The 26,820-nt window shown below is 42.4% G+C and overlaps 2 protein-coding genes across 3 annotated transcripts; one reads left to right on the top strand and one right to left on the bottom strand.

Moving 5' to 3' along the window:
- Positions 1 to 8,400: 8,400 nt before the first annotated feature.
- On the top strand, positions 8,401 to 10,863 carry LOC118937881. The gene is made up of 2 exons (XM_036939653.1): positions 8,401 to 8,591; positions 9,788 to 10,863. The coding sequence occupies exon 2, from the start codon at positions 9,805 to 9,807 to the stop codon at positions 10,774 to 10,776; it is 972 nt and encodes a 323-aa protein (XP_036795548.1). The 5' UTR covers positions 8,401 to 8,591; positions 9,788 to 9,804; the 3' UTR covers positions 10,777 to 10,863.
- Positions 10,864 to 12,149: 1,286 nt separating this feature from the next.
- Positions 12,150 to 25,050, bottom strand: LOC110537467 (receptor-interacting serine/threonine-protein kinase 4). Of its 2 annotated transcripts, XM_021623529.2 has the most exons (9): positions 24,977 to 25,050; positions 24,700 to 24,887; positions 17,716 to 18,007; positions 16,729 to 16,877; positions 16,414 to 16,463; positions 15,317 to 15,475; positions 14,998 to 15,104; positions 13,961 to 14,201; positions 12,150 to 13,751 (listed from the first exon to the last, which is right to left on the bottom strand). In XM_021623529.2, the coding sequence occupies exons 2-9, from the start codon at positions 24,879 to 24,881 to the stop codon at positions 12,445 to 12,447; spliced, it is 2,487 nt and encodes an 828-aa protein (XP_021479204.2). In that variant the 5' UTR covers positions 24,882 to 24,887; positions 24,977 to 25,050; the 3' UTR covers positions 12,150 to 12,444. The 2 variants fall into 2 exon arrangements, with proteins under 2 accessions (XP_021479204.2, XP_021479203.2); XM_021623528.2 differs by having other exon boundaries at positions 24,700 to 25,032.
- Between the last annotated feature and the right edge of the window lie 1,770 nt (positions 25,051 to 26,820).

Genomic DNA, 26,820 nt, shown 5'->3' with positions numbered 1-26,820 from the left:
CAGAATAAAGAGCTGTTTTTGTCTGAATGATTCTGCTTTATCAAACCAGAAACATGCCTTCCCCATTTCAAGTCAGACAAATCTGATTTGTGTTGAATTGATTGTTCAGTAGCCATCACCTTTAGCTTTATTATAGGGACTAAAACAAACAAACAGCTGTAGCTTCAGTAGAAGGCTGTAATTGAGGAGCTTGTGAACCATAACAAATGTACCACTATGCTAATATTCTCTTTGTCCTCTAAAAATCTACACCACAATTAACACACGTGTAAACATGATGGACAACACATCATAAAGACAGGGTAACAGAGCCACCTCCTGGCCAGACAAAGTGCTACAGGTACACAACCTGAACAAAGTCTCATGACCTCCAGCAGGTGGGGTGGGTGAACATTTTGGTTCTCTGCACTTTAGGGGGTGAAAAATTAAGAACAAATATTTATTTAATCATGTAACCAGCTCCCAAAATGGATCTCATTCACTATGAAGAAGCACTTGGATTGGAAGAGGATGAACAACTCAAATGACTTATGCAGGCATGCACTGAATGTGGGCATACAACTACAGAGGCAAATGTACTATTTTAATCTGTGAATAATGTTGAACAAAATGAACAGATTGAAAATAGGCACATCAATAATAAGATACACAGTAACATAGTTATCTATATTACCTAGACACAACAGAAATAATATCCATTAAACTGTTTGCTTTCCAATTCACTGGACATGATCCTGGTCATGCCTGTGATAACACCCACTAACCAGCCGTCTTCTCTCTCTGCCTCTCGACTCAGTCAATGAGTAACTTTCCAAGAGTTCAACACTGTGCTTTTAGCGTCTACGTATCCAGCCATTAATCTATATGAAATCATCATGTCTGCCTCAGTGCACCAACATCTTAACCCCGGGGCGATCTCTTGTCTACAGGTTGCTGCTTGTTCACAACTTCAGAGACACCAGCTCAGATCTGGTTAGACAAGCTCTGTCAGGTTACAAAAAAAGAAAGCAAAACAGTCCTCAGATTTCAGTGAACATGTGAATTTTTTTAGCTCTATGGTGTAATATGTTAGGCTACTGTTAAATGACCACTGTTTCAGATAGTCCCCTTCTCTAATCTGTCTTTCAATTTGGTATGTTTTATTTTTTTAAACGGGTCAGTCTATTTGGCTAATGCTACAGTTGTGTGACTGACTACTGACTAGAGTGTCTGATAAGATGACAAATAGTCTACTGGCTTGCGTAATTTCAACCTTTAGACTCTTGCCTTGTTGCCTTGTTTGAAACAACTGGGAATTTGGAACTGGGAAAAAATGATCTCCAACTGGGTAAAAACAATTTGAATGATCATCCAACTCAGAATTCTAACTCGGGAACTCATTCCTCTTTCTAGAGCTCCGACATTTTCCGACAGCAAGGTCACTGACATCACGATTTGACCTCGTATTTTTCCGACTTCCCAGTTGTTTTGAACGCAGCATAAGTCTCCTGTCATTGAGGTGACTCCATTCGTCACAAAAAGTCCCTGTTGTAGCATCCAGGTGAGCACAACCTGTACCAGTGTATTTCAGGGTAGGGATCGCTTTACTTTTGAGACAGACCCCAACAGAAAAAGGCCGGGCTAGTCAGATGACCACACAGAGAAAGTAAACAATAACGTCTTGTTTCCAATGAAATACAGTTGGGGGTTATTCACTTTCAGATGCAATCACCTCAGGAATGTATCTGTTGTACAAACAAAATAGGCAACCATTAGAGATGATATTGTAATGACCTAAATAGATCATGATTAAATGAATGTCCAGGACATAGGATCAAGCTCTCTGCGAAATACAGAGCAAAGTGATAAACGTGTCCTAATCACCACACAACAAAATAACATCAGAACACAAGCACATAACTGTCCAAGCAGGTCGCTACAATATTATTAATTGGGTGCATTTGTAAATTCTACGATTTCAGAGCATTCTAGACTGTGTGCCAGAGTGCAGATTAACTGAGGAATTTGCAAACGCGTAACAGCCGTTGAATATGACCTGCATCAGTAAAATGTCAGCAAAAAAAACAATTTAATTGTTGCTAACACATTCTGAACACACTGCTGCATTGCATGACTGAGCGTTGCAAAATAAATGTACACATACATGTTAACGAGACTGTGTAGCCAGACGCTAAAATATAACTATTTTTGAAGCTTAATGCACTGCAAGTCCCGCCGCTCCCATCTCCTCATTGGTTTTTAGAAGCATACAACCACATGGTTGATTGAACACAAAGCTTTTACTATCTCATCCTGGAATATACAAGGTCAGAGGTCACCTGTCTTTGGCCTAAACAGCAGGAACCCAGACTTCCTCACATAAATTGGAAATACAGACATTGTCATCCTACAAGAAACATGGCACAGAGGAGACAGACCCACCGGTTGCCCTCTAGGTTACAGAGAGCTAGTAGTCCCATCCACCATACTACCAGGTGTGAAAAAAGGGAAGAGACTCTGGGGGTATGCTAATTTGATATAGAGCAGACCTAACCCTCTCTATTAAATTAGTCAAAACAGGAACATTTTACATGAGAGAAAAATGTCCTTGTGTGCGCTACATATCTCTCCCTCCAATAGAATCCCCATACTTTAACGATGACAGCTTCTCCATCCTAGGCCCAGGGACATGTACTCGTCTGTGGCAACCTAAATGCCAGAACTGGACAAAAACCTGATGCTCTCAGCAAACAGGGGGACAAACACCTACCTGGAGGTGACAGCATTCTGTCCCAAATATGCCCCCCAAGACACAACCAACAAAAACAGGTCACAACTCCTGCAGCTCAGTCACATGCTGGGTCTGTACGTAGCCAAAGGTAGGCTTCGAGGGGACTTACAGTAGGTACACCTATAGCTCATCCTTTGGCAGCACTACTGTAGATTACTTTATCACTGACCTCAACCCAGAGTCTCTCAGTGTTCACAGTCAGCCCACTGACACTCCTATCAGATCACAGCAAAATCACAGTCTACTTGAACAGAGCAATATTCAATCATGAGGCATCAAAGCCAAAGGAAATGCATAATGTTAAGAAATGCTATAGATGGAAGGAAAGTAGTGTAGAAACCCACAAAAAAATGAGGCAACAACAAATCCTGTCCTTTTTATACAACTTCCTGGACAAAATGTTTCACTGTAATAGCGAAGGTAGAAACTTGGCAGTAGAAAACCTAAACAGTATAAACAGAAAACAGGTTTTAAGACATTTTTACAAAACTGAAATACCTTATTTTCCAAATGCACTGTATTTGACCTCTCAGCTTCCCAATCAAATTAAAACGTTTCAAGCAGACAACCTAAGAAAATTAACAACAATGACAAATGGTTTGATGAAGAATGCAAAGATCTAAGAAAGAAACTGAGAAACCTATACAACCAAGAACATAGAGACCCAGAATACCAATACAGAAATAAATATAAGGTACAGCATATCAGAAATCAGCTCAATGGAACTGAAGAATCCATAGAATCTAACCACTTCTAGGAAAATGGGGACACACTAAACCAACAACAACACAAAGATTTGTGTCTGGAAATGTATGGATATACTACTTCTCCAATCTTTTTGGCTCTATAACAAAGAACAAAGAACAAACAGCAAAAACATATACAGTACCAGTCAAAAGTTTGGCCACACCTACTCATTCAAGGGTTTTTCTTTATTTTTACTATTTTCTACATTGTAGAATGTGAAGACATCAAAACTATGAAATAACACATATGGAATCCTGTAGTAACCAAAAAAGCGTTAACCTCTTGAAACTAGGGGGCACTATTTTTATTTTTGGAAAAATAACGTTCCCAAAGTAAACGGCCTATTTCTCAGGACCAGATGCTAGAATATGCATATAATTGGCAGCTTAGGATAGAAAACTGTCAAAATATTGTCTGTGAGTACAACATAACTGATATTGCAGGCAAAACCCTGAAACCAATCAGGAAGTGCCTCTTATTTTGAAACCGTTGTGTTTCTATGCATCCCTATTGGCCATTGAAAGGGATATCAACCAGATTCCTTTTTCTACGTATTCCCTAAGGTGTCTACAGCCATTAGACGTAGTTTCACGCCTTTATGCTGAAGAATGAGCGTAAACGACTACATTGCGTAAGTGGCCAGCTGAGGGCTCTGAGTGATTATTGCGTAAAAGACAGAGGTAGTCATTTTTCCTTTCGCTCCTTCTGAAAAGCCAATTGTCCCGGTTGATAAATTATCGAATAGATATTTGAAAAACACCTTGAGGATTGATTCTAAAAAACATTTGCCATGTTTCTGTCGATATTATGGATATCATTTTGATTTTTTTTCGCCGTTGTCGTGACCGCTATTCCCGGTGGATTTCTCAACATAACGTGACCAACAAACGGAGGTATTTTGGGTATAAAAATAATCTTTATGGAACAAAAGGAACATTTGCTGTCTAACTGGGAGTCCCGTGAGTGAAAACATCCGAAGATCATCAAATGTAAACGATTAATTTGAATGCTTTTCTGATTTTCGTGACCAAGCTTCCTGCTGCTAGCTGAACATAATTCTATGCAAGGCTATCGATAAATTTACACAAACGCTTGTCTTGCTTTGGCTGTAAAGCATAATTTCAAAATCTGAGATGACAGGGTGATTAACAAAAGGCTAAGCTGGGTTTTGCTATATTTCACTTGGGATTTCATGAATATGAATATTTTCTAGTAATATTTTTTGACCGTTGCGCTATGCTAATTAGTGTAGTTGATGACAATTCTCCCAGATCCGGGATGGGTAGTTCCAAGAGGTTCCAAAATATATTTTAGATTTGAGATTCTTCAAATAGCCACCCCTTGCCTTGATGACAGCTTTGCACACTCTTGGCATCCTTTCAACCAGCTTCATGAGGTAGTCACCTGGAATGCATTTCAATGAACAGGTGTGCCCTGTTAAAAGTTAGTTTGTGGAATTTCTTTCTTTCTTAATGCATTTGAGCCAATCAGTTGTGTTGTGACAAGGTAGGGGTGGTATCCAGAAGATAGTCCTAATTGGTAAAAGGCCAAGTCCATATTATGGCAAGAACAACTCAAATAAGCAAAGTGAAATGACAGTTCATCATTACTTTAAGACATGAAGGTCAGTCAATCCAGAACATTTCTTGAACTTCAAGTGCAATCGCAAAAACCATCAAGCGTTATAATGAACCTTGCTCTCATGAGGACGCCACAGGAAAGGAAGACCCAGAGTTACCGCTGCTGCAAAGGATAAGTTCATTAGAGTTACCAGCCTCAGAAATTGCAGCCCAAATAAATGCTTCAGACTTCAAGTAACAGACACATCTCAATATCAACTGTGGTCAAATTGCTGTAAAGAAACCACTTCTAAAGGACACCAATAATAAGAAGAGACTTGCTTGGGTCAAGAAACACAAGCAATGAACATCTGATTTGTCCTTTGGTCTGAGTCCAAATTTGAGATTTTTGGTTCCAACCACCGTGTCTTTGTGAGAATTAGAGTAGGTGAACGGGTGATCTCCGCACATGTAGTTCCCACCGTGAAGCATGGAGGAGGAGGTGTGATGGTGCTTTGCTGGTGACACGGTCTGTGATTTATTTAGAATTCAAGGAACACTTAACCAGCATGGCGACCACAGCATTCTGCAGCGATAACACATCTGGTTTGCACTTAGTGGGACTATCATTTGTTTTTCAACACCTCCAGGCTGTGTAAGGGCTATTTGACCAAGAAGGAGAGTGATGGAGTGCTGCACCAAATGACCTGTCCTCCACAATCACCTGACCTCAACCCAATTGAGATGGTTTGGGGATGAGTTGGACCGTGGAGGGAAAGAAAAGCAGCCAACAAGTGCTCAGCATATGTGGGAACTCCTGTAAGACTGTTGTAAAAGCATTCCATGTGAAGCTGGTTGAGAGAATTACAAGAGTGTGCAAAGCTGTCATCAAGGCAAAGGGTGGCTACTTTGAAGAATCTCAAAAATCAAATATATTTTGATTTGATTAACACTTTTATGGTTACTACATGATTCTATGTGCTATTCCGTAGTTTGATGTCTTCACTATTATTCTACAATGTAGAAAATAGTGACAATAAAGAAAAACCCTTGAATGAGTAGGTAATTCTATCCAAGATGGCGTAGCAGTCAGAAGTCTTTGTCCTTCGTCTTGTCGTGTCCCTTGTATATATATTTTTATATATTTTTCTTCGCATATCCTTTTTACATTTTTCTAAACCTCAACTTCAAAATACTCTCCTGCAACGCACCTCACCCAATGTGGTGTGGATAGTTTTTTTCTAAAGTATTTTTTTTAACCTCGGAACCGGAATCCCCCAACACTAGCTAGTGGTCAGCAATCCACTGCCAGCGGTCATCAGCTAAACCTTTAACTCGGAAAGCTCTGTCCAGTTTGTACAACGCAACTCAAACCAGAGCATACCGGACCTATTATCTCTCCATATCCCCAGATTCCTACCACAAGCTCGGAACCGTTCACCTGGATCATCGCAGCTAGCTAGCTGCAATCTGAGTGACTACTCCTGGTTAACGTCTGTCCCGAAGCAAGCACCAATTAGCCTGAAGCTAGGCCCATTCTCCCGGCTAGCTGAAGAGGCCCATCAGCCACTCCTGGGGTACAATACCCGGACCCCTTCTACTTGGTTTAATCCATGTTAACATTAGAAGCCTCCTCCCTAAGTTTGTTTTATTCACTGCTTTAGCACACCTGGATGTCCTAGCCGTGTCTGAATCCTGGCTTAGGAAGACCACCAAAAACCCTGAAATTTCCATCCCTAACTATAACATTTTCCAACAAGATAGAACTGCCAAAGGGGGCGGAGTTGCAATCTACTGTAGAGATAGCCTGCAGAGTTCTGTCTTACTATCCAGGTCTGTACCCAAACAATTCAAGCTTCTACTTTTAAAAATCCACATATCCAGAAACAAGTCTCTCACCATGCCTCTTGCTATAGACCACCCTCTGCCCCCAGCTGTGCCCTGGACACCATATGTGAATTGATTGCCCCCCCCCCCACCTACCTATCTTCAGAGCTTATTTTCTTTAAAAAAAAGGTTGAGTTGCCACAAATACAATCTAGACACCGTTGCCTTAGAGTACACAAAAACTATACATACCTCAGCCTAAACATCAGTGCCACAAGTAACTTCCACAAAGCTATGAAAGATCTGAGAGACAAGGTAAGAAGGGCCTTTTACGCCATCAAAAGGGACATAAAATTCAACAGATTAGGATCTGGCTAAAAATACATGAATCAGTTATAGAACCCATTGCCCTTTATGGTTGTGAGGTCTAGGGTATGATCACCACCCAATAATTTACTAAATGGGACAAAAACCAAGTTGAAACTCTGCATGCAGAATTCTGCAAAATATCCTCAGTGTACAACGTAAAACACCAAATAAAGCATGCAGAACAAAATTAGGCTGATACCTGCTCATTACCAAATACAAAAATGAGCCGTTAAATTCTACAACCACCTAAAAGGAAGTGATTCCCAAACCTTCCTTAACAAAGCCATCACCTACAGAAGAGTTCTCTAAGCAAACATGACCCACAGAGCCCCAGGACAGCAACACAATTAGACACAACCAAATCATGAAAAAAACAAAAATAGAATTACTTGACACAGTGGAAACAAAAAAAACAGAGCAAACTAGAATGTTATTTGGCCCTAAACAGAGAGTACACAGTGGCAGAATATCTGACCACTGTGGCTGAACCAAAACTAAGGAATGTTTTGACTATGTGAGTATAGCCTTGCTATTGAGAGAGGCTGCCATAGGCAGACCTGGCTCTCAAAAGAAAGGCTATGTGCACACTGTCCACAAAATGAGGTGGAAACTGAGCTGCACTTCCTAACCTCCTACCAAATGTATGACCATATTAGAGACAAATATTTCCCTCAGATTACACAGACACAGAAAGAATTAAAAAAACAAATCCAATTTTGAGAAACTCCCATATCTATTGGATTAAATACCACAGTGTGCAATCACAGCAGCAATATTTGTGACCTGTTGCCACAAGAAAAGGGCAAACTGTCACACCCTGATCTGTTTCACCTGTCCTCGTTATTGTCTCCACCCCTTCCAGGTGTTGCTTGTTTTCCCCAGTATGTTTTCCCCAGTTTCCTGTCTCTCTTCGCCAGTTCGTCTTGTATGTCCAAGCCTATCAGTGGTTTTCCCGTGTTGCCTTTTCTAGTCCTCCCGGTTTTGACCCTTGCTTGTTCTGTTTATTTGTATTTTTAAAGAAATGTTATTTGATTTAGTTTATGAATGTATTTTTTGGTAGTTTATTTTGTTTTTTGTATTTTGTTAAATCTTTGGGAATCTTGTTTCCATCCCGCAAAGTAGGTGGTGAGATGCACATTCAATTGCACGATCACCAATATACCACAGAAGAAGAAGACTGAAGGAGGAGAGACTACTAGAAACTAACTAGGTTTCCCCTTTTATCTGTTGATTAATTGTCAGAGTAGAGAACACATGATTTTGTGTGACTCAAAATGGGTTGATATTCTACAAATATCCAGGGATCTTGTACAGTTCAGGTAAAATATCAACCTAATGTTTATATACTAGGACAAATTAGCTAGTAACAGCAAGCTAGCTAGCTAAATGTCCATGAATGTTTCATGTGTTTCGAACTGTCCCAGAATTAATATAGTTGGTTTAGTGTTTGTTTTGATATTTCAACCTGCGTGTCCTGATTGCGTCCAGATGGACAAAATCAACATACGTGTGATGGCGCGTGCCCGTTGAAGTCAGCATGTTATAGTCACCAATGCTCTAGATAACATGAAAACAGCCTAACCAGCTCTGCTAGGGCGAGTAAAATGGTCGGTGAGGTTCTCTCTCATTTCTGTCTCGAAGTAGCTAGCAAGCTAGCCAACTTTAGCCAGTTAGCTTGGGTGCTTGACTGCCATTGTGAGGTCAGAACATTCTGATCAACCCTACTCCTCGGCCAGAGCGTCCAGTGTGCGCTCTGAATGCTCCAAGCACGAAATGCTCTGAATTTACAAAAGCCCAGAGTGCACTCTGAGCGCACTCTGGCACTCCAGAGTGAATTTACAAGCACACCCATAGTAAAAAACATTTTGAATCTTAGAATGTCAAAATATCAATAGAACTTGGTTTCCACAGGAACAATAGCAGACAGAATGTTCAGAAATAATTTGAATCACAACAAAACAATATAGTTCTCCCACCAGAATATTCTTATGTCATAAGGGCCTTCATCCATAGAACATCGTTGCCTCAGGAATGATGCCAAACAGAATGTTCAGAAATCACTTGAATTACAACAAAACCAAATGATCATTCACCACCTACTCTTGACAGAAAGTGACATGATTCAATTCCAAAAAGACCAACTTCTTCCTGGCAGAATAACTGGTGGCCTCTCTCCAGGTGAGACCTAGTTATATCTTGAACTTAATTGGTAGTTGTTCAAGTGAACGTAGCTTGCTTGGTAACCAAAATGTTGTGCTGTAAATTCAGGGAGAAACTTTCACACTGAGCTCAGACGTCAGTTCATCGTCTAGTTTTGATTTACATTTGGTTGAGTTGTCAACTAACAAGAATTCCTTGTGAAATCAACAAAAAATGTCACCATGTTATCGGATTTAGGTTCAAGTTTGGTGAAAAAAAGACAAAATTCCCTTTTGGTGAAATGACTTCGAAACAACGTTGATTCAACCAGTTGTTGCCCAGTGGTTGTTGACATTCCATATTCATCTCTGTCTAGTGTGTGACATAAGACAAATGAGCTCCTCAGCCATGCTGGACACCACTTCCACGCAGATGCAGGCTCCATACATGTGGCCTCAGCAGCCCAAGGGGTCATGGGTCCACAGTCATGCCCAGGTGTACTACCCACAGACATGGACAGGGAGGACCCAGGGCTACCTATCCCATTCTGCCACCCAGGCCCAACGGGTGTCTGCCCAGTACATGCACAGTGCGCTCTACTGGCTGCCTCAACACCAGCTACACCAAGACCAGCGTGCCACACAGTGGAGGCCTGAGTCAAACAGGATGGCCTACCAGGCTAGAGTCCCCTGGTCCTACAGGCAACACCTCACAGGAGGGCCCATGGATGCTAGGATGTACCCTATCTTCTCCACAGAGCCACAACAAGCCCCCACTGGCCTCCTCCCTCAGGCCGGAGACAGCAGCACTCACCTGGCCCCTCACCATCAGCTTGGAGGTCACTTCCAGGCAGGCTCCAACCACCCTCTGTTCGAGTTCCAGAGCTATAGCCTCAGGGCTGCAAGAGTCTCCCAGGCCTCTCTGACCCAGGTCACCGGCCCCAGCCTGTCCCTGCAGGGGTTAGGAGATAGTTCCCTGCCTGCAGTCACCTCTCTGGAGGAGGCTATGAAGATTTTCCACTGTGAGTCTGAGGAGGAACCCAGCCAGCAGGCTGAGGTTGGGCTGAGTGTTCTGGTGCCACAGGGAGTGTTGTCCAGCCCCGCCCAAGAGGATTCAGGCAGGGGTCAGTGTCCCTCCACCCTGGATCACTCCCTGGACCAGGAGGACCTAGAGGCCTGTATGCAGCGCCTGCTGAAGTCGCAGGGATCAGAGGGGTCTGTGGGCATAACCGCAGCAGGGGAGTCTGGCATGGAGTTCTTCTATGAGGTAGACAGCCTGGGCAGCCTGTGTGACCTCCAGTTGTTTGGACAGTGTGTGTCTAGCAGCAACACAGAGGAGGGCAGTGCCAACAACATGGATAACTGAAATAACCACATCTTTTAGCCTTATTTTCATGTTCATTCATTATTATTGTTTTATTACCAAAGCATTATCATTAAAAATGGATTGTTGAAAAATCTTAAGGACTCATGACTGCTTCATTACTGAACTACCAAGTACTCTAGATGATATATATGTGTGAAAATGTTCTGCACATTGTCACAATCAAAAGATGTAGAGATGAGGGCCATTAAGAGGGAGCAATGAGTCATAGCAGTGTGTGTTATTCTCATGAGAGGCATAGAGAGTCAAATCCATTTAAATGCTCTACTTACTTATTCATCAAACACTACAAGGGTGGCACAGTGCAATTATAGGGAGTGTACTTGGATAACAAGCTACTGTGTAGAAAGGGTACAGTGAAGGAACATAATAGAATGCCATGATAAGTGAGGCGGAAGATTGCTGTTACTCAATCTTCCCCAGATTGAGTAACGGAGGTTCCACACCACTGAGGCTTTTGTAGGATCACGCAGCAACAGGTGACACACACAGACACACACAACCCCCTCACCCACCCACACACACACACACACACACACACACCAAAGCCTCTGATTACACAGAACTCACCACTAAACCAGGGCAATTACAAGGCTCACCGGAGCTCAGCTCAGGAGGGCTTCAGACTCGGGTCTCAAGAGGCCTAGCCCTGCAGGCGTCAACATCAAGGATGGAACGTAGGTTTAGGAGAGTGATGAAAATTTAAAATGGTCTGAGGAATTAGCCAACAGCCTGGAAAGGCAGGTATGTTCCCCCCTCCTCACCCCACCCCACTCCCCTCCCACTAACCCACCTGCCTGGCCTGCGATCCCCCCCGAGGGCAGTTCCCATGGATGATGCCAAGTTGAGAATGCTCTGTAGGGTCTGGGGGAGAGGCAGGCAGGAATGATAAGAATAAAGCCGGCTGCAGATAGAGACATGTCCATTCTGCCTGGCAGTGAAGATGGCCATCATTCTTTCATTCACACATTTACAGGGGCACGTGGGTGGGTGCGCGCACACACACACACACACACACACACACACACACACACACACACACACACACACACACACACACACACACACACACACACACACACACACACACACACACACACACTTGTATTGACACTGTTGTTTTATTAGAGAATATAGCTTATGGACATGTTTAAACATACCAGCTACAGTAAGTCGATAGCAAAGGAAAATACAAATGGCATTCCACAGATAATGTCAACATTATTTTTTACTCGGGGCCATGAATGTGCATATGCAAAGTAGAAAAGCTACACCATTAAGGGAAAAACATGACATGGAGTCTATATTTAACATAAAGGAACAAAGTGATTTATATGAGCTCATGGTTCTCTATACAGTATACATATTTACATTAAAACTTTCCTTCTCTGACAAGATACCAAAGTAATGAAGGGCGTTAACAGGGGCTTTGAGAGGCCCAAATAACCAAATAATCATAACATCTGGAAATGAATGATCAATCACAGACTGCCATAAAAATAAGACACAATCAAAATAGTATGTACAAAAAAAACTAATACAACTGCTGGTCTCTTTAGCTCGAGACACCTCTCCCATCACATCCAAGGGGAAGGGAATAGAAGAGATCCCTGACTGTTTTTAATTCCAGGACAGTTCTGTACGATGCAGTCACAGCGTGACTCCCTCCTCTGGACAGTCATTTCCTTCACGCTCCGTCAGTTTCAAGATTACAACCTTTCTCTGGAGACACTTGGCCAACGAGCTTGGCTGACAATCCAGAAGCTTTGGGTAGTCCTCTGGTGCTGGCTGCAGTGTGTAATGGGGGATAGAGTCCTGTGGTACTTCCTCTGGTAGGGTTATGGAGTCCTGTGGTACTTCTTGTGATACCTCCACCCCCTGGGCTAGCAGCATGCTGGTGATATCTGTGTAGCCTCCTCTCACAGCCAGGTGAAGAGGGGTGAGGCCCTGCTCGTCTGACAGACTGGCACCCTCAGGGCAGTGGACCAGAAGCTCTTTGAAGACCTCACAGTGCCCCCCTTCTGCAGCCAGGTGGCAGGGGGTACGCAGGTTTTGGTTGGTGCAGTAGGGGTCTGCCCCTTCCTCGATCAGCATCTTCACTGTGGGCAGGTGGCCACGCTGAGCAGCGAGGTGAAGGGCGGTATGACCCTGGGTGGTCCGGGCCTGGATATCAGCATCATGCTTGACTAAGAGGCGAGAGGTGCTGGTGTGGCCCGTCTCAGCCGCCACATGCAGGGGGGTGTGGAGGCCCGTGGAGGTCACGTGGACGTCTGCCCCCAGCTCTATCAGGATCCTTGCCACCCTATACTGCCCCCTATGGGAGGCCATGTGCAGCGGGGTGCGGCCATCAGTGGTCTGCCCATCTACGTCCGCCCCGGCCTGCTTCACCAGCAATTTGACGATGCCCAGGTGGCCCTGCCAGGCAGCCAAGTGAAGCACCGTCCAGTCATCTCTGCCCTTCACGTGGACGTCTGCCCCGCGGCTTAGCAGCACCCTGACCACGTTCTCCTGGCCATGCTGGCAGGCGATGTGTGCAGGTGTACGTCCCTGGGCGTCCGTCTCATTGATGGAGGCGCCGCGGTCCAGCAGAAGGCGGGTGATGGCCTCGTCCCCGTTCTGAGCAGCACAGTGCAGGGCTGTGTATTGGTCCTCGTCCCGGGCGTTGGCGTTGGTGCTCCGGCGGCCCAGCAGCAGCTCGGCCAGGCCCTTCAGGTGCTTCTCGGTGGCCAGGTGAAGGGGGGTGGAGCCGTGGGCATTGGCCAGGTTGGTGTTGGCATGGTTGAGGAGCAGGAACTTGACTGCCTCCTCGTTGGCCTGCGTGACGGCGTGGTGGAGCAGGCTATAGCCGCCCTCCAATAGGAGGTCCACGTCCTGAGGCTGCAGGATCTTCATCAGCTTGGACATGTCTTTGGTACGGATGGCGTCACACAGCTTCCTCCTCTGCACCTCCCCAGAGTCTAAACAACAAGGAGATAGAAGACACAGTATAGAGTCAGGGACAAAACCACAAAGAAATTATCCTAAAGTTAAAAGAGACACTTTGCATGCTCCAGAAGTCATTCAGAACTGGACTACTTATTTGTAGGATATAACACCATGAGAAACAAGAATTCATGTCATCTGTTAAAGGAAACCATAGACAATGCCAAGACACAACCATTCTTACCACAGGTATTCTCTTTCTCAAAGGAGAGGGTAATGGAGTCTTGAGAGGAGAAGGCAGAGTCTACAGAGGAGATTCCTGACAGTCTCTTGCTGGTGTTGTCTTTGCTGGGACAGCAGTCCTCCTTCACATGGTCAAAGCTCCGAGATATCCCAAAGTCTACCTGGCTCAGCAGCTCTGATAGGCTGTAGTCTTTCTCTGGCAACATGGCAGACTTGGGCCTGACTGGCTTCTGCTCTTTATTCTGTTGGAGACACAGCTATGTTAGAAATACAATAACAAACCCCTTGACTCTTTGACAACCTTTATGTTGACATGTTGTTAAAACATCAAGTTATGTAGCTATGTACACTACCATCCAAAAGTTTGGGGTCACTTAGAAATGTCCTTGTTTTTTTGGCCATTAAAATAACATCAGATTGATCAGAAATACACTGTAGACATTGTTAAGCTGCCAGTTGAGTACTTGTGAGGCGTCTGTTTCGCAAACTAGACACTAATGTACTTTTCTCTTGCTCAGTTGTGCACCGGGGCCTCCCACTCCTCTTTCTATTCTGTTTAGAGCCAGTTTGCGCTGTTCTGTGAAGGGAGTAGTACACAGCGTTGTATGAGATCTTCAGTTTCTTGGCAATTTCTCGCATGGAATAGCCTTCATTTCTCAGAACAAGAATTGACTGACTAGTTTCAGAAGAAAGGTCTTTGTTTCTGGCCATTTTGAGCTTGTTATCGAACCCACAAATGCTGATGCTCCAGATACTCAACTAGTCTAAAGAAGGCCAGTTTTATTGCTTCTTTAATCAGAACAACAGTCTTAGCTGTGCTAACATAATTGCAAAAGGGTTTTCTAATGATCAATTAGCCTTTTAAAATGATAAACTTGGATTAGCTAACACAATGTGCCATTGGAACACAGGAGTGATGGTTGCTAATAATGGGCCTCTGTACGCCTATGTAGATATTCCATTAAAAATAAGCCATTTCGAGCTACAACAGTCATTTACAAGCAGGGCAATATAAGTTAATGGTATGTGTGGTTCTACCTGGTCAGTGGTTAGTCCATTGCAATGGTTATTCTCAGGCATAGGAGTTTGGTTCTTGGACTCCTCTTGGGGTTTAGAACACAGCTCCTCGGCTTCTGATGTGATTTCTGCAGACAGAAGACAACAAAGGTCAGGTTTGATGTACAGAATAGCATCCCATGGTTTACATTTCACCATTTCAGAAAAATATATGTACAGTACATCATGACTTTGTGTATGTATTACTACACTTGAATTGTGTGCTTCCTGCTTTCAAGCCTCAAGATAAACACAAACACCTATCCCTTACAGGCATAGGCCCCATTGGATGTCTACTCACCCTGGAAGCTGGGTCTGGCATCAGGTAGGGGGGCCCAGCAGCGCTGCATGAGGCTCAGGAACCCCGTGCAGGCTTGGGGTCGACTCCGGGGCACAACATTGAGATCGGGACGCACCCCTCTCACCACCTTCACCATGATCTGCAGGATGTTGTTCTCCCCTGGAGGAAATAGAGGACATAAAGATACAATCAACACAATATATAAGACACATTGATACACTTCATTCATTTCTCTACTGTTCATATGATAACTCAGTACAAAAGGTGTACCAGGCCCCATTATTCAAAAGACAAATTAGAGCCTGGATCATATCAATGAATTATGCCTTGATTGTGTGCTGGTGAAAGTATGGAAAAGCAACATAAACAAATGTCTGGGTAGGACCAATTCAAGTATGTACCCCTCGTTATTATAATCTTTCTGTATGCTCAGATAAGGAAGGCATATAGATGTTTTGTTAGAGTGGTTGAGTTAAATGCCGGAAGACACATTTCAGTTGAAGGCATTCAGTTGTACAACTGACTAGGTATCCCCTTTCCTTTCTCTGGAAAAATGTCTCAGACTTTCTTGGTCATGGTATCTTTGTTATTAGGCATTGGGATCAGCCAGAAAGCCAGTCAATGATTCAAAGCAAACAGAAGCAGTGGAGTTAAGCTCAGATCACCCTGGCTTCTTTTGTAGCTTTAATACCGTTCAATAGAAGGATGAGGAACATGGGAGGAGGAGAGTGCTTTTCTAGGGCTTCATTATTGACGGACACAGGTGCCGATGCCAAGGATGTCAATGCCCTGAACAACAGCTTTCAATTCAAAGGATATGCCTGGGGAATACACCTGTCAGCCTGCCTCCCTGGAATTCACCAGGTAAACACTCAACTGTGACTAAATGTCTGTTACCTTCACTTAGTGAGACGCAGGACGAACTAACATTGGTGGTCATGTCACAAGGAGTCTATACGCTTAATCACGGTCCAGGAACCAGGCCTTTTGAGTTTAAGAAAGACTGGGAGTGAATCTTATAAGACAAACCCTAAACGACCACAACATGTCTCACACCAATCCTCAACCCATCCATACATTTCCTCAACATGTCTCACCTTGGTAAGGTTTCTTCTGTGTGAGAATTCCCCAGATGACTATCGAAAAGCTGTAACAGGAAGGGAACAACAGGTCAGTAGCAAGCAACACTGATAAAGGTGATCAATGATTGAACTCACTATGTGTTGTCCAAGCATAATTTATAACTGATTAATATACATCCATTTCATATTCATAGTGATTAAAACCAATGTTGTGAAAACAAACAATGGAAGGGAGAATTGAAGAAAAAAAACATGACTAAGCATTAAACAGACAACGTTGCACTCCTCTGACAGACAAGGACAGAGAGAAGTGAAGGTGAAGAGGCTCACCTGTAGACGTCATGCTTAGTGTCTGATACCCTGTCCTTCTCGACGATGCTCTCCGGCGGCAGATAGGCGATAGTGCCACAGAACCCATCACGGCTGATTTCATCTACTCTGGATAGGCCGTTCCATCGGGCCAGACCAAAATCTGATATCTGAAGGGGAGATTGGAGATACAGAATATATCTTATTAAGACAAGAACCTACTTGACCTCTCCCTTTCCCATTTGTTGTCATGGCTATGGCTACCGATAACTAACTTTACCCTCAAGCTGATGGCTGAGCCCTTATTGTATTCTATGCATGCAGAGCCCTGATGAGGGTAGAGGCAGCCACGTCCTGTCCCAGTCTGAGGGTGCTTCCCAGCCACGTCCTGTCCTAGCCTGTGGGTGCTCTACTTACCTCTCGTGTCAGGAGTTGAGGCCCTGTTTGACTGTGAGTTACATGTGTGGGCGAGCAGCTGAACACACACTCAGTCAGTGTTGGCAGAGTACTGTACTCAGCCTGTTAAGACAGGCCCAGGCTCCTTGTTTACATCAAGGTATTAAAACAGATGAGGTTCCCACCCATTTCTCCTCCACCTCCATTAGTCATCCAGTGGGAGGTAGGAGAGCAGGTGGGCTGGGAGGGAGACACCTTTCTGCCCGTAGCATGTGTGTGCAGCAGGGCGGCCGTTTAAATTAAAATGAAAGTGGAAAAAAGATTTCCTCCCTCTATACATCTCAGCTGAAATTCACACCTGAGCAAATCCTATTAAAGGACATACCACATGAAAGCTCTTGAGTTTGGGCTGTTGTTTTAAAGACTCACTCTGTAGTAGAAATTACATAATTTGGGTGAAAGTTTGCTAAATGCACACTTTAAGGTAAAATCAGACTTTTCTATTGGACAGTGTATTGATTTGACATATTTATGTCTCAAATGTACAAGGACTGCCCACACAGTGCCCTGTACGAACTCCAACGAACACACCAAGTAACTGTTGTGTCTCACCTTGACGTGGTAGTGTGCGTCCAGTAGGATGTTGGCAGGTTTAAGGTCCAGGTGCAGGAGGGGTGGGCTCATGCAGTGCAGGAAGTTCATGCCCACCGCCGTCTCGTGGATGATCCTGAAGCGCAGCTCCCAGGGCAGAGGCTCAGCAGCCAGCAGGGTCTCCAGGGAGCCTGTCTCCATGTACTCCATCACCAGGCCCTGGGGGTCCCCACAGATCCCATACACTGGCAGGATGTAGCGGAACTTAGCCGCCTCCATCTTCTTAGCCTCCTCCAGCAGCTCTGCTCGCTCCCTACAGAGGACATGCTTGTCTGTTAACTTAGACTTCATCACACCAAGTGGACATAAAGCCCTCGTATAGCTGTCTGTTTAGACTGAACTACATAACTCATTCACATAACAGTGATTTTAAATGTAGCTGTCTTCATAAATCTGCCCATCCATCCACGTCCCTCGATCCACAACAAATTCGTAAAATGCTGCTATTTTATCTTACTTACACAGGTATTCAAAGGCTTGTTAAAATAGCAGCACTTGAAAAACCTTTTACCATCAACCCAAATTACACGAGGGAATACAAGGAGACAGCAAACTGAGACGCATGAGCTTTCCTATGCATTAACCTGTCTCTCTGACAGGTTAAATCAGTGAACCCCTGCAGACATGACGCATTTATGGGACAGAGATTCTCCAAGTATGACAGCCAGGCAGATGTCCCAGCGACATTCCTCAGAATCCATCTCGGTTCGGTTATGAACACAACAGACCTCTTGTTCTCTGTGCTCGTTGCTCAACCTTCGAACAATGATCTATGTATTACCTTTATCAGTGTTAGCCCGACTAGGCTAGCAGACTCAAACAGAGCCGTGTAGCCCATCACCACTGACCTCAGTATAGAGATCTAAAGAGAGGTGGCTTTGAAAAAAAACTTGGATAAACTGCTTAATCTCGTGAATAATGTGTGTGTATACGGTAGTGTCTTCACTACAAAGGCAATGAGCAACAACTTGGGATTTCAAAGGATTCATTCAATATTAAATCAGCATGCTGATAAGATCTTAAAAAGTAAAAAGCTAAATAAACAATGTAGTGTAGTCTCTCTGTCACTAAGGCGACCATTTTTTATGTTTCGAGGGGGACAATTCCATGGGAATGAATTACGCCGAGACTCAATATACCAAACAAAAAACATTGATTTCAAAGTTTTAAAAAAAACATACAACTCTATGCACAACCACTACTTTTAACAATTTCCACTGAAAAGTTTACAAAAACACATTTACAAGAAGAACTGTGCAGATACAAGTTTTGTAACAGAAAACTGAGGGAGATTTACCGTAAATCTGTTACCAAACTTTTGCGTATGTAAAGTTTTTCCAGTAAATGTTTCAAAAAAATAATAATTTACTGTGTACATTGTTCAAAGTGTCATGGTTTGTTAAACTTTGAAATCAATGTTTTTTGTTTGACATACATTTTGAAGTGAAAAATTGGAGTCACAGAGTAATTCCGATATCGTGGAATTGCCAAGGGGTATATTACCAAATCATTCAAGTTCAATAAAAGTGTAAGCCATTTCATTAAATAAATCTGACAAGCATGACAAATCTGTGCAAATGTGTGGAGTTAGGAGAGTGTTTTACACAAGAGACTTTTCTGTTTCCATCTACACGGCACCAGTGTCTAACTCACACCAACTCCTCACCCCGACCCCCCACAAAAATATTAAAAAATACACTAATACTACCACTCGCACTTTACTTTCCCCCCCTTACTAGCTCTGACCTTGCTGATAGCTTTGAGGAAAAATGTACTTACAATGACTGTGATATGTGGTTGTCCCACCTAGCTATTTTAAGAGGAATGCACTAATTGTTAATTGCTCTGGATTAGATTGCCTGCTAAATTACTGAAATCTAAAAATCTAAAATGTAAATTTCAGGCGGTCATTTCAATCAGCTCTTACACTAAAATGGCATTATCATGATTTTCACAGTATTATTCCAACATCATGGTGTGGAAATATATATAAAACAAGTTTTTGAGACAGGTGGTTCCACCCCAAAGTGCTGCATGTCATGATGACACTCACATGTCTCCATCAATGAGAGAAGTTTTGAAAGACAAGATGGCGGCATACACATTGTTGGATTACTTAATGGAGCTGGACACTGACATTTTAGAAGGTACATGTTTGGCCGAATCCAGAACAAAGGTAGTATCCCCAAGTTAAGGGTTTTATATATATTTCAACACTGAGGTTGGAATAATACTGTGAAATTGTGAAAATTATGATAATGGCATTTTAAGAGCTGTTTAAAAAGACTGCCTGAAATTTCAACCAGTTTTGGTGGGATAGAGTTTTGGCCTGCATGGTGATATCACCAGGCAGTAAATTAGTTAGACTAATAAGAAAGAGAGTTCCAAACCTCTTTGCCAATAACAGCTAGTTTTCAGTTTTCCCTTCCCCACAGTCCTAGCAAAATTATTGCTTGAGAAATTGCTCTTTGCTATGAAGCTTGGTGTATTTTTGTTATTTTTGACCATTTTAATTAAAAAAACACATTATTGTACTTAATTGTTACCCCCCCAAATAATTGGATATTCAGAAAAACAGTTGCATTGCACCTTTAAAGTTGGTTGAAAATTCTCTGTGCTATGCCAAACAGTACCTATCCTGTAACGGCTAATGGAGCATCACATTAGACCGTTACAATTCACTAGCTAGCTTTGAATCAGAGGAGTGTGTGGAGGCAGTGAGCAGGCAGGCAAATTACAGTTTATGTACTTTGCAGATGTTGAGAGAAGATAACATCTTTAGCTCGGGTTCAGTGGGTGCCATGAGTCTAGCTACTATTGATTGGAGAAGGATGTCAATGCTTGTCATTGGCAAAGCTAAAGAACTTCCTCCTTGTGCTTTGTATCCGACATATTTTTCTTTGTGAATGTTTTGCAAAAGCAATAGGGTAGAGAAGTGAGATAAATGGTCATAGGAAGTAACACAATCAAACACAAATAAAGGAGTCAATACACTCTGTTGTGTTTGTCTGCTAAAAGACGATTCCATGTATAAGTCAACCTGAGAATGCACAAATAAAGTGAGTTATTTCCAAATGAAACCACTTTCATAATTATCCTTAAGGTCTATATGTTGGAGTTCAGGCTTAGTAGGTGATTGCATGAATTTTGACCATTACAGAGTAGGTGGCCATGTCTCAAAAAAGGCTTTGCAGTCAATGATATTTCACGACTTAGTTAATGAAGAATTATATCCCAAATTGAAGTGTCTTGAGTTTTGTTTTGCGTGTTCTACAGTCTTGTAAAGATAGAAGGTGCGGGGACAGGCAATGTAATATCCATAACCTTTTTAAGGAAAAGTTTAAAAAACAAACATGCACTACATCAGTTCATCTTGAAACTTTCTCCTTAAAGCCAACTTTCATTATGGTTTTATATGGTCTATAATTGGGATCTCTTTTCATTATTGTATATTTTTTTCAGCGTTATGATATCTGCACCTTCCATAACGGCTGTGGATGTGATGGATATCGATGTATCATATCTTATCTTCAGACGCGTGTGCATTCAACACATTTTGTCTGCTTGTTTCGGGATGTATTCTTCAGACTTGTACTGAAGCACTTATTGATATCTTGAAAATGGTGTGTTTCAGCTAAAATTCTCTTGGAAAATATATGCTGAAATGCATTTCTCATACATGGCAGTACTTTTTTAGATAGAAAGATGAGAAGAGTGTTTATCAACAACCTGTGAATAGTGCTGGACCCAGTTTCCCAAAAGCATCTTAAGGTTAAGTTCATCGTTAGAACCATAGGATTGAATTGTTTTATTTTATATAACCTTTATTTAACTACGCAAGTAAGTTAAGAACAAATTCTTATTTACCATTACGGCCTACCCCGGACAAACCTGGACTACACTGGGCCTATTGTGCGCCGCACTATGGGACTCCCAATCACGGCCGGATGTGATGCAGCCTGGATTTGAACCAGGGACTGCAGTGACACCTCTTGCACTGAGATGCAGTGCCTAGACCTGCCTTTGGGAAAATGAGCCTGCGTCTTTCAAGTGAAAGGCCCCAAAATATACTGACTTCATCCAGTGTCCAGAAAAAGACATTTGCACTATAGGGACATGTACATTGTTTTATTATCATATTTTGTTACAATAGTTCTGAAAAAAATGTTTTATACAAAATTGTAATTAAACTGTTAATTTTGATATGGTCTTGTATGATATTCAGACTACCTGTTATTGTCACGCCCTGACCTTAGCTATCTTTGTTTTCTTTAATATTTTGGTCTGGTCAGGGTGTGACTAGGTTGGGTATGTTTGTTTTTGCATTGTCTAGGGGTTTTTGTAAGTCTAGGTTTATGTAGGTCTATGGTGGCCTGAATTGGTTCCCAATCAGAGGCAGCTGTTTATCGTTGTCTCTGATTGGGGACCATATTTAGGTAGCCATATTCCTTGGGTATTTTGTGGGTTCTTGGTCTATGTTTAGTTGCCTGTCTGCACTACTCATATTAGCGTCACGGTTTGTTCAGTGTTCTTTCTTTAATTAAAGAAGAATGTCCGCTTACCACGCTGCGCGTTGGTCTCCTCACTATGATGAACGTGACAGTTATAATGCAATCTTAAGGTACTATGTTGACATTCTACAAACATTCCGAATGACAACAAATTATAGATTTTGATCAAGAAATCTGTAAGAAATTAATGTCTATTTCAGATTCTGTGACATCCATAATGGAGAGTTTAACATCTATAGCGGTTGTTTTTCCTTTCCGAAGTAATAATTTAAATTAATATTTTTTTTAAATTAGCGTTTTTGTGTTCAGCTAAGCCTTTCCTTCGAAAATGCAATCCATGTTTTGACCTAAGACTTACAAATTCACAGACATATGCTAATATGTTCCGTCTTCCCAAAAAGCTTGTCCATTTAATGTAACATCCATTCTTACTTACTTCATTTCTCCAACATATCAATATTTACAAGTCTGCTTTTTTGGGGGATACCCTTCCCCCAAGGAGCACTATAGACACACACATCAAAAGTTTCATTTATATTATTTTGTCCATTCTGTGAGACATTTAAGTTGGGATGTTGCATGCTAATTTAATATCCATAACGCTGCCCTAAATAACTCAAATGTAATATACACTGAGTATACAAAACATTAAGAATACCTTCCTAATATTGAGTTACACCCCCCCTTTTGCTCTCAGAACAGCCTCAATTCATCAGGACATGGACTCTGCAAGGTGTCAAAAGCATTGCACAGGGATGTTGGCCCATGTTAACTCCAATGCTTCCCACAGTTGTGTCAAGTTGGCTGGATGTCCTTTGGGTGGTGGACCATTCTTGATACACACAGGAAACTGTTGAGTGTGAAAAACCCAGCCGCATTGCAGTTCTTGACACAAACCGGTGCGCCTGGCACCAACTACCATACCCAGGCACTTAAATCTCTGAATGGCACACATGCACAATTGGTGTCTCACTTGTCTCAAGGCTTAAAAATCCTTATTTAACCTGTCTTCTTCCCTTCATCTAGTATGTCAAAGAAAGAACAGGTGTTCTTAATGTTTTGTACACTCAGTGTAAGTGTCTGTGACTAAATCTCTCAACAAATTGTCAACAGCTAAAAGTTCAGCCTGTGGTCTGTGGGTATATTGCCTCAAGTGAAATAAAGTTTAGGAGCAACCTGATCCAATCATTGTATTCAAAGCTGTAAAAGCTCTCAAAACGACAGAGGCCTCTTGAATACAATGTTCCCAACCTCATTCTCTGACACCTTCAGAAACATTAACTTGATATGCCACCAAAAAAAAGTCAAATGCACTAATATTTCTCACTGCTGGTGAACGTAAATAACACTTGTTGTGCCAAAGGAATGAAAGGATATTGTGTTGTAAATCATTTACACATCCACTCCGCTACATTTTGAAATCAAGTAGGAAAGTAATATCGAAAGTAAATTAAGACTTTGTAGTCCTCTTTGAGGCTCCCGGAGGGAGTTGGGTCAGGGTGGTGACATGGCATTCTACGGAGTGTTGTAAGAGAGGAAGGAGAGTACTAGCATAATGTTGAACTTTTCCCCCCAGCACACCATGATACACACACACACACTTTGGACAACACCTGGCATAAAGGTCATACTACTTCTCCTAATCATGAGTCAAAACAAACATCACCAAACTGAAGAAGAGGTTTACATTCCAGAGACATAGTGTAATGTCTGGCAGGGTCTCCTGGACAAAGGGCCAGGCATTAGAGTAAAGAAGACTGATCTGTTCATCGGAGCCAGCCGCCTTTGTGGCTGGCTCCGATAATTGTGGTGGTAATGCCACCAGGGGTGAAAGAGTCCTCTTTCCCACACTACAGCAGAGCATGAGTGTATCACGTAAAAAAATCTAGTCAAACATTCACAGGTGTACTGCTCAAGGGCCTTCCATTGTAACCACTGCTAAGTGCTCACTTCAAAAACATCAACATTTACATAATAGAAATGTACCCCGATTTTTTTTATTACCTTTATTTAACCAGGCAAGTCAGTTAAGAACAAATTCTTATTTTCAATGATGGCCTAGGAACAGTGGGTTAACTGCCTGTTCAGGGGCAGAATGACAGATTTGTACCTTGTCAGCTCAGGGGTTTGAACTTGCAACCTTCCGATTACTAGTCCAACGCGCTAACCACTAGGCTACCCTGCCGCCCCATACATGTCCACCCTCCAGTACCCACAAAATAATGAGTCTGTGACATAAGGCTGACTAAGTTTCCAGCATACGTCACACCCTCAGATAGATGAACAAACTCATAGAGAACTCCTGCTTTTTAGTCTGACGCCCACAGAGGTTATCAAACATATAACATGTAATCTAGGCTTAAATACTTTAAACAACATTCTTCACACCCCCACACACCATCAATCTCAGAATAAAAACAGCTGTCCAACATACTTGTCATCTACATGAAGGCAGGGCGGGCACTTGATAGCCAGCCATGTTTTCCACTGTACATGCCGGACTTTGTATACTTGTCCAAAGCCGCCCGAGCCTATCTTCTCCCAGCTCCCAAACTCAGAGGAATCAAAGGTTCTCAGCAGCCCCATATTCCCATGGGAAGGGTCCGGAACGTCCATATCCGTCTTTAAAAAGGCCAGAGTGGTGTTAAAAATCCCCAAATCCTTATTTTTTCCCTCTCCAACACACATTCAGAAGAAGTAAACATACACACCTGCCCTCCTACTGAGAGCTCCCTTCCTTGTTTTTCACCTCTTGCCTAACTCAATCTGGCCCCTCCTCCTCTTCAGGTGAAAGAAGGGGAAGAGCCTATAGTTGTGACATCATTTCCTGGGTCTGGCCAGACAGACAGATAAGTCTTTCCAGGTAGCACACCAACAACAGTGGAATGTTGTGATATCACCCAATACCTTTGTCCACCTGAGAACCCTAACACTACCAAAGACCCTGTAAATAACCCGAGGAGACATTGGGAATATTCTTCAACAATGGTTGGTTACGTGATATTGCCCAGATGGCTCTGGTTTGGAATGTGTGTTTATCTGGGAAGTATACTAGCCTATTCATACGAGTTATACTACCAGGATAAATGAATCCAAAACCACAAGCCTTGTCATATACCTGCCCGATTCCTTTCCCGTTCACACTGAGTGTGAGAGATGCCAGTGACTCAGCAGGTGTCATACATATCAGCAAACATGAACAATGACTAAGTAGAGAAGACTTGTTTCTCCAAAGTACGAGTCGTGTAAAAAGTACCTAATTGCCATATTTTCTTATTAAAGCTAACGTAAGAGAAAATGACTCAAGCGGAAGTCAACCAATGAAATTCTACTTGAGAAAGTCTAAAAGTATTTGGTTTTAAATATACTTAAGTATCAAAAGTAAATGTACTTAGTGCATTTAAAAAGTTTAAAAAAGTAAAAGTACAAATAATTTCAAATTCCTTATATTTAATCAAACTAGAAGGCGACATTTTATTTTATTTACAGATAGCCAGGAGCACACACAAACACTCGCACATAATATTGATAAGCACGTGAATTGGAACATTTTACTGTCCTGCGAAGCATTCAAAATGTAACAAATACTTTTGGGTGTCAGGGAAAATATTTAGAGTAAAAAGTACATTATTTTCTTCAGGAATGTAGTGAAGTAAAAGTTGTCAAAAATATGAATAGTAAAGTACAGTTAGCCCAAAAAAAACAAGTAGTACTTTAGTCTTTTTACTTACAGTGAGGGAAAAAAGTATTTGATCCCCTGCTGATTTTGTACGTTTGCCCACTGACAAAGAAATGATCAGTCTATAATTTTAATCTTAGGTTTATTTAAACAGTGAGAGACAGAATAACAACAAAAACATCCAGAAAAACGCATGTCAAAAATGTTAGAAATTGATTAGCATTTTAATGAGGGAAATAAGTATTTGACCCCCACTCAATCAGAAAGATTTGTCTCCCAGGTGTCTTTTATATAGGTAACGAGCTGAGATTAGGAGCACACTCTTGAAGGGAGTGCTCCTAATCTCAGTTTGTTACCTGTATAAAAGACACCTGTCCACAGAAGCAATCAATCAGATTCCAAACTCTCCACCACGGCCAAGACCAAAGAGCTCTCCAAGGATGTCAGGGACAAGATTGTAGACCTACACAAGGCTGGAATGGGCTACAAGACCATCGCCAAGCAGCTTGGTGAGAAGGTGAAAACAGTTGGTGCGATTATTCGCAAATGGAAGAAACACAAAATAACTGTCAATCTCCCTCGGCCTGGGGCTTCATGCAAGATCTCACCTTGTGGAGTTGCATTGACCATGAGAACGGTGAGGAATCAGCCCAGAACTACATGGGAGGATCTTGTCAATGATCTCAAGGCAGCTGGGACCATAGTCACCAAGAAAACAATTGGTAACACACTACGCCTTGAAGGATTGAAATCCTGCAGCGCCCGCAAGGTCCCCCTGCTCAAGAAAGCACATATACATGTCCGTCTGAAGTTTGCCAATGAACATCTGAATGATTCAGAGGACAACTGGGTAAAGGTGTTGTGGTCAGATGAGAC

The sequence above is a fragment of the Oncorhynchus mykiss genome, chromosome 12 (assembly GCF_013265735.2).
Source record: "Oncorhynchus mykiss isolate Arlee chromosome 12, USDA_OmykA_1.1, whole genome shotgun sequence".
Lineage (NCBI taxonomy): Eukaryota > Metazoa > Chordata > Actinopteri > Salmoniformes > Salmonidae > Oncorhynchus > Oncorhynchus mykiss.
The sequence above is the reverse complement of the archived record's forward strand: the minus strand, read 5'-3'. Positions and strand labels throughout refer to the sequence as shown.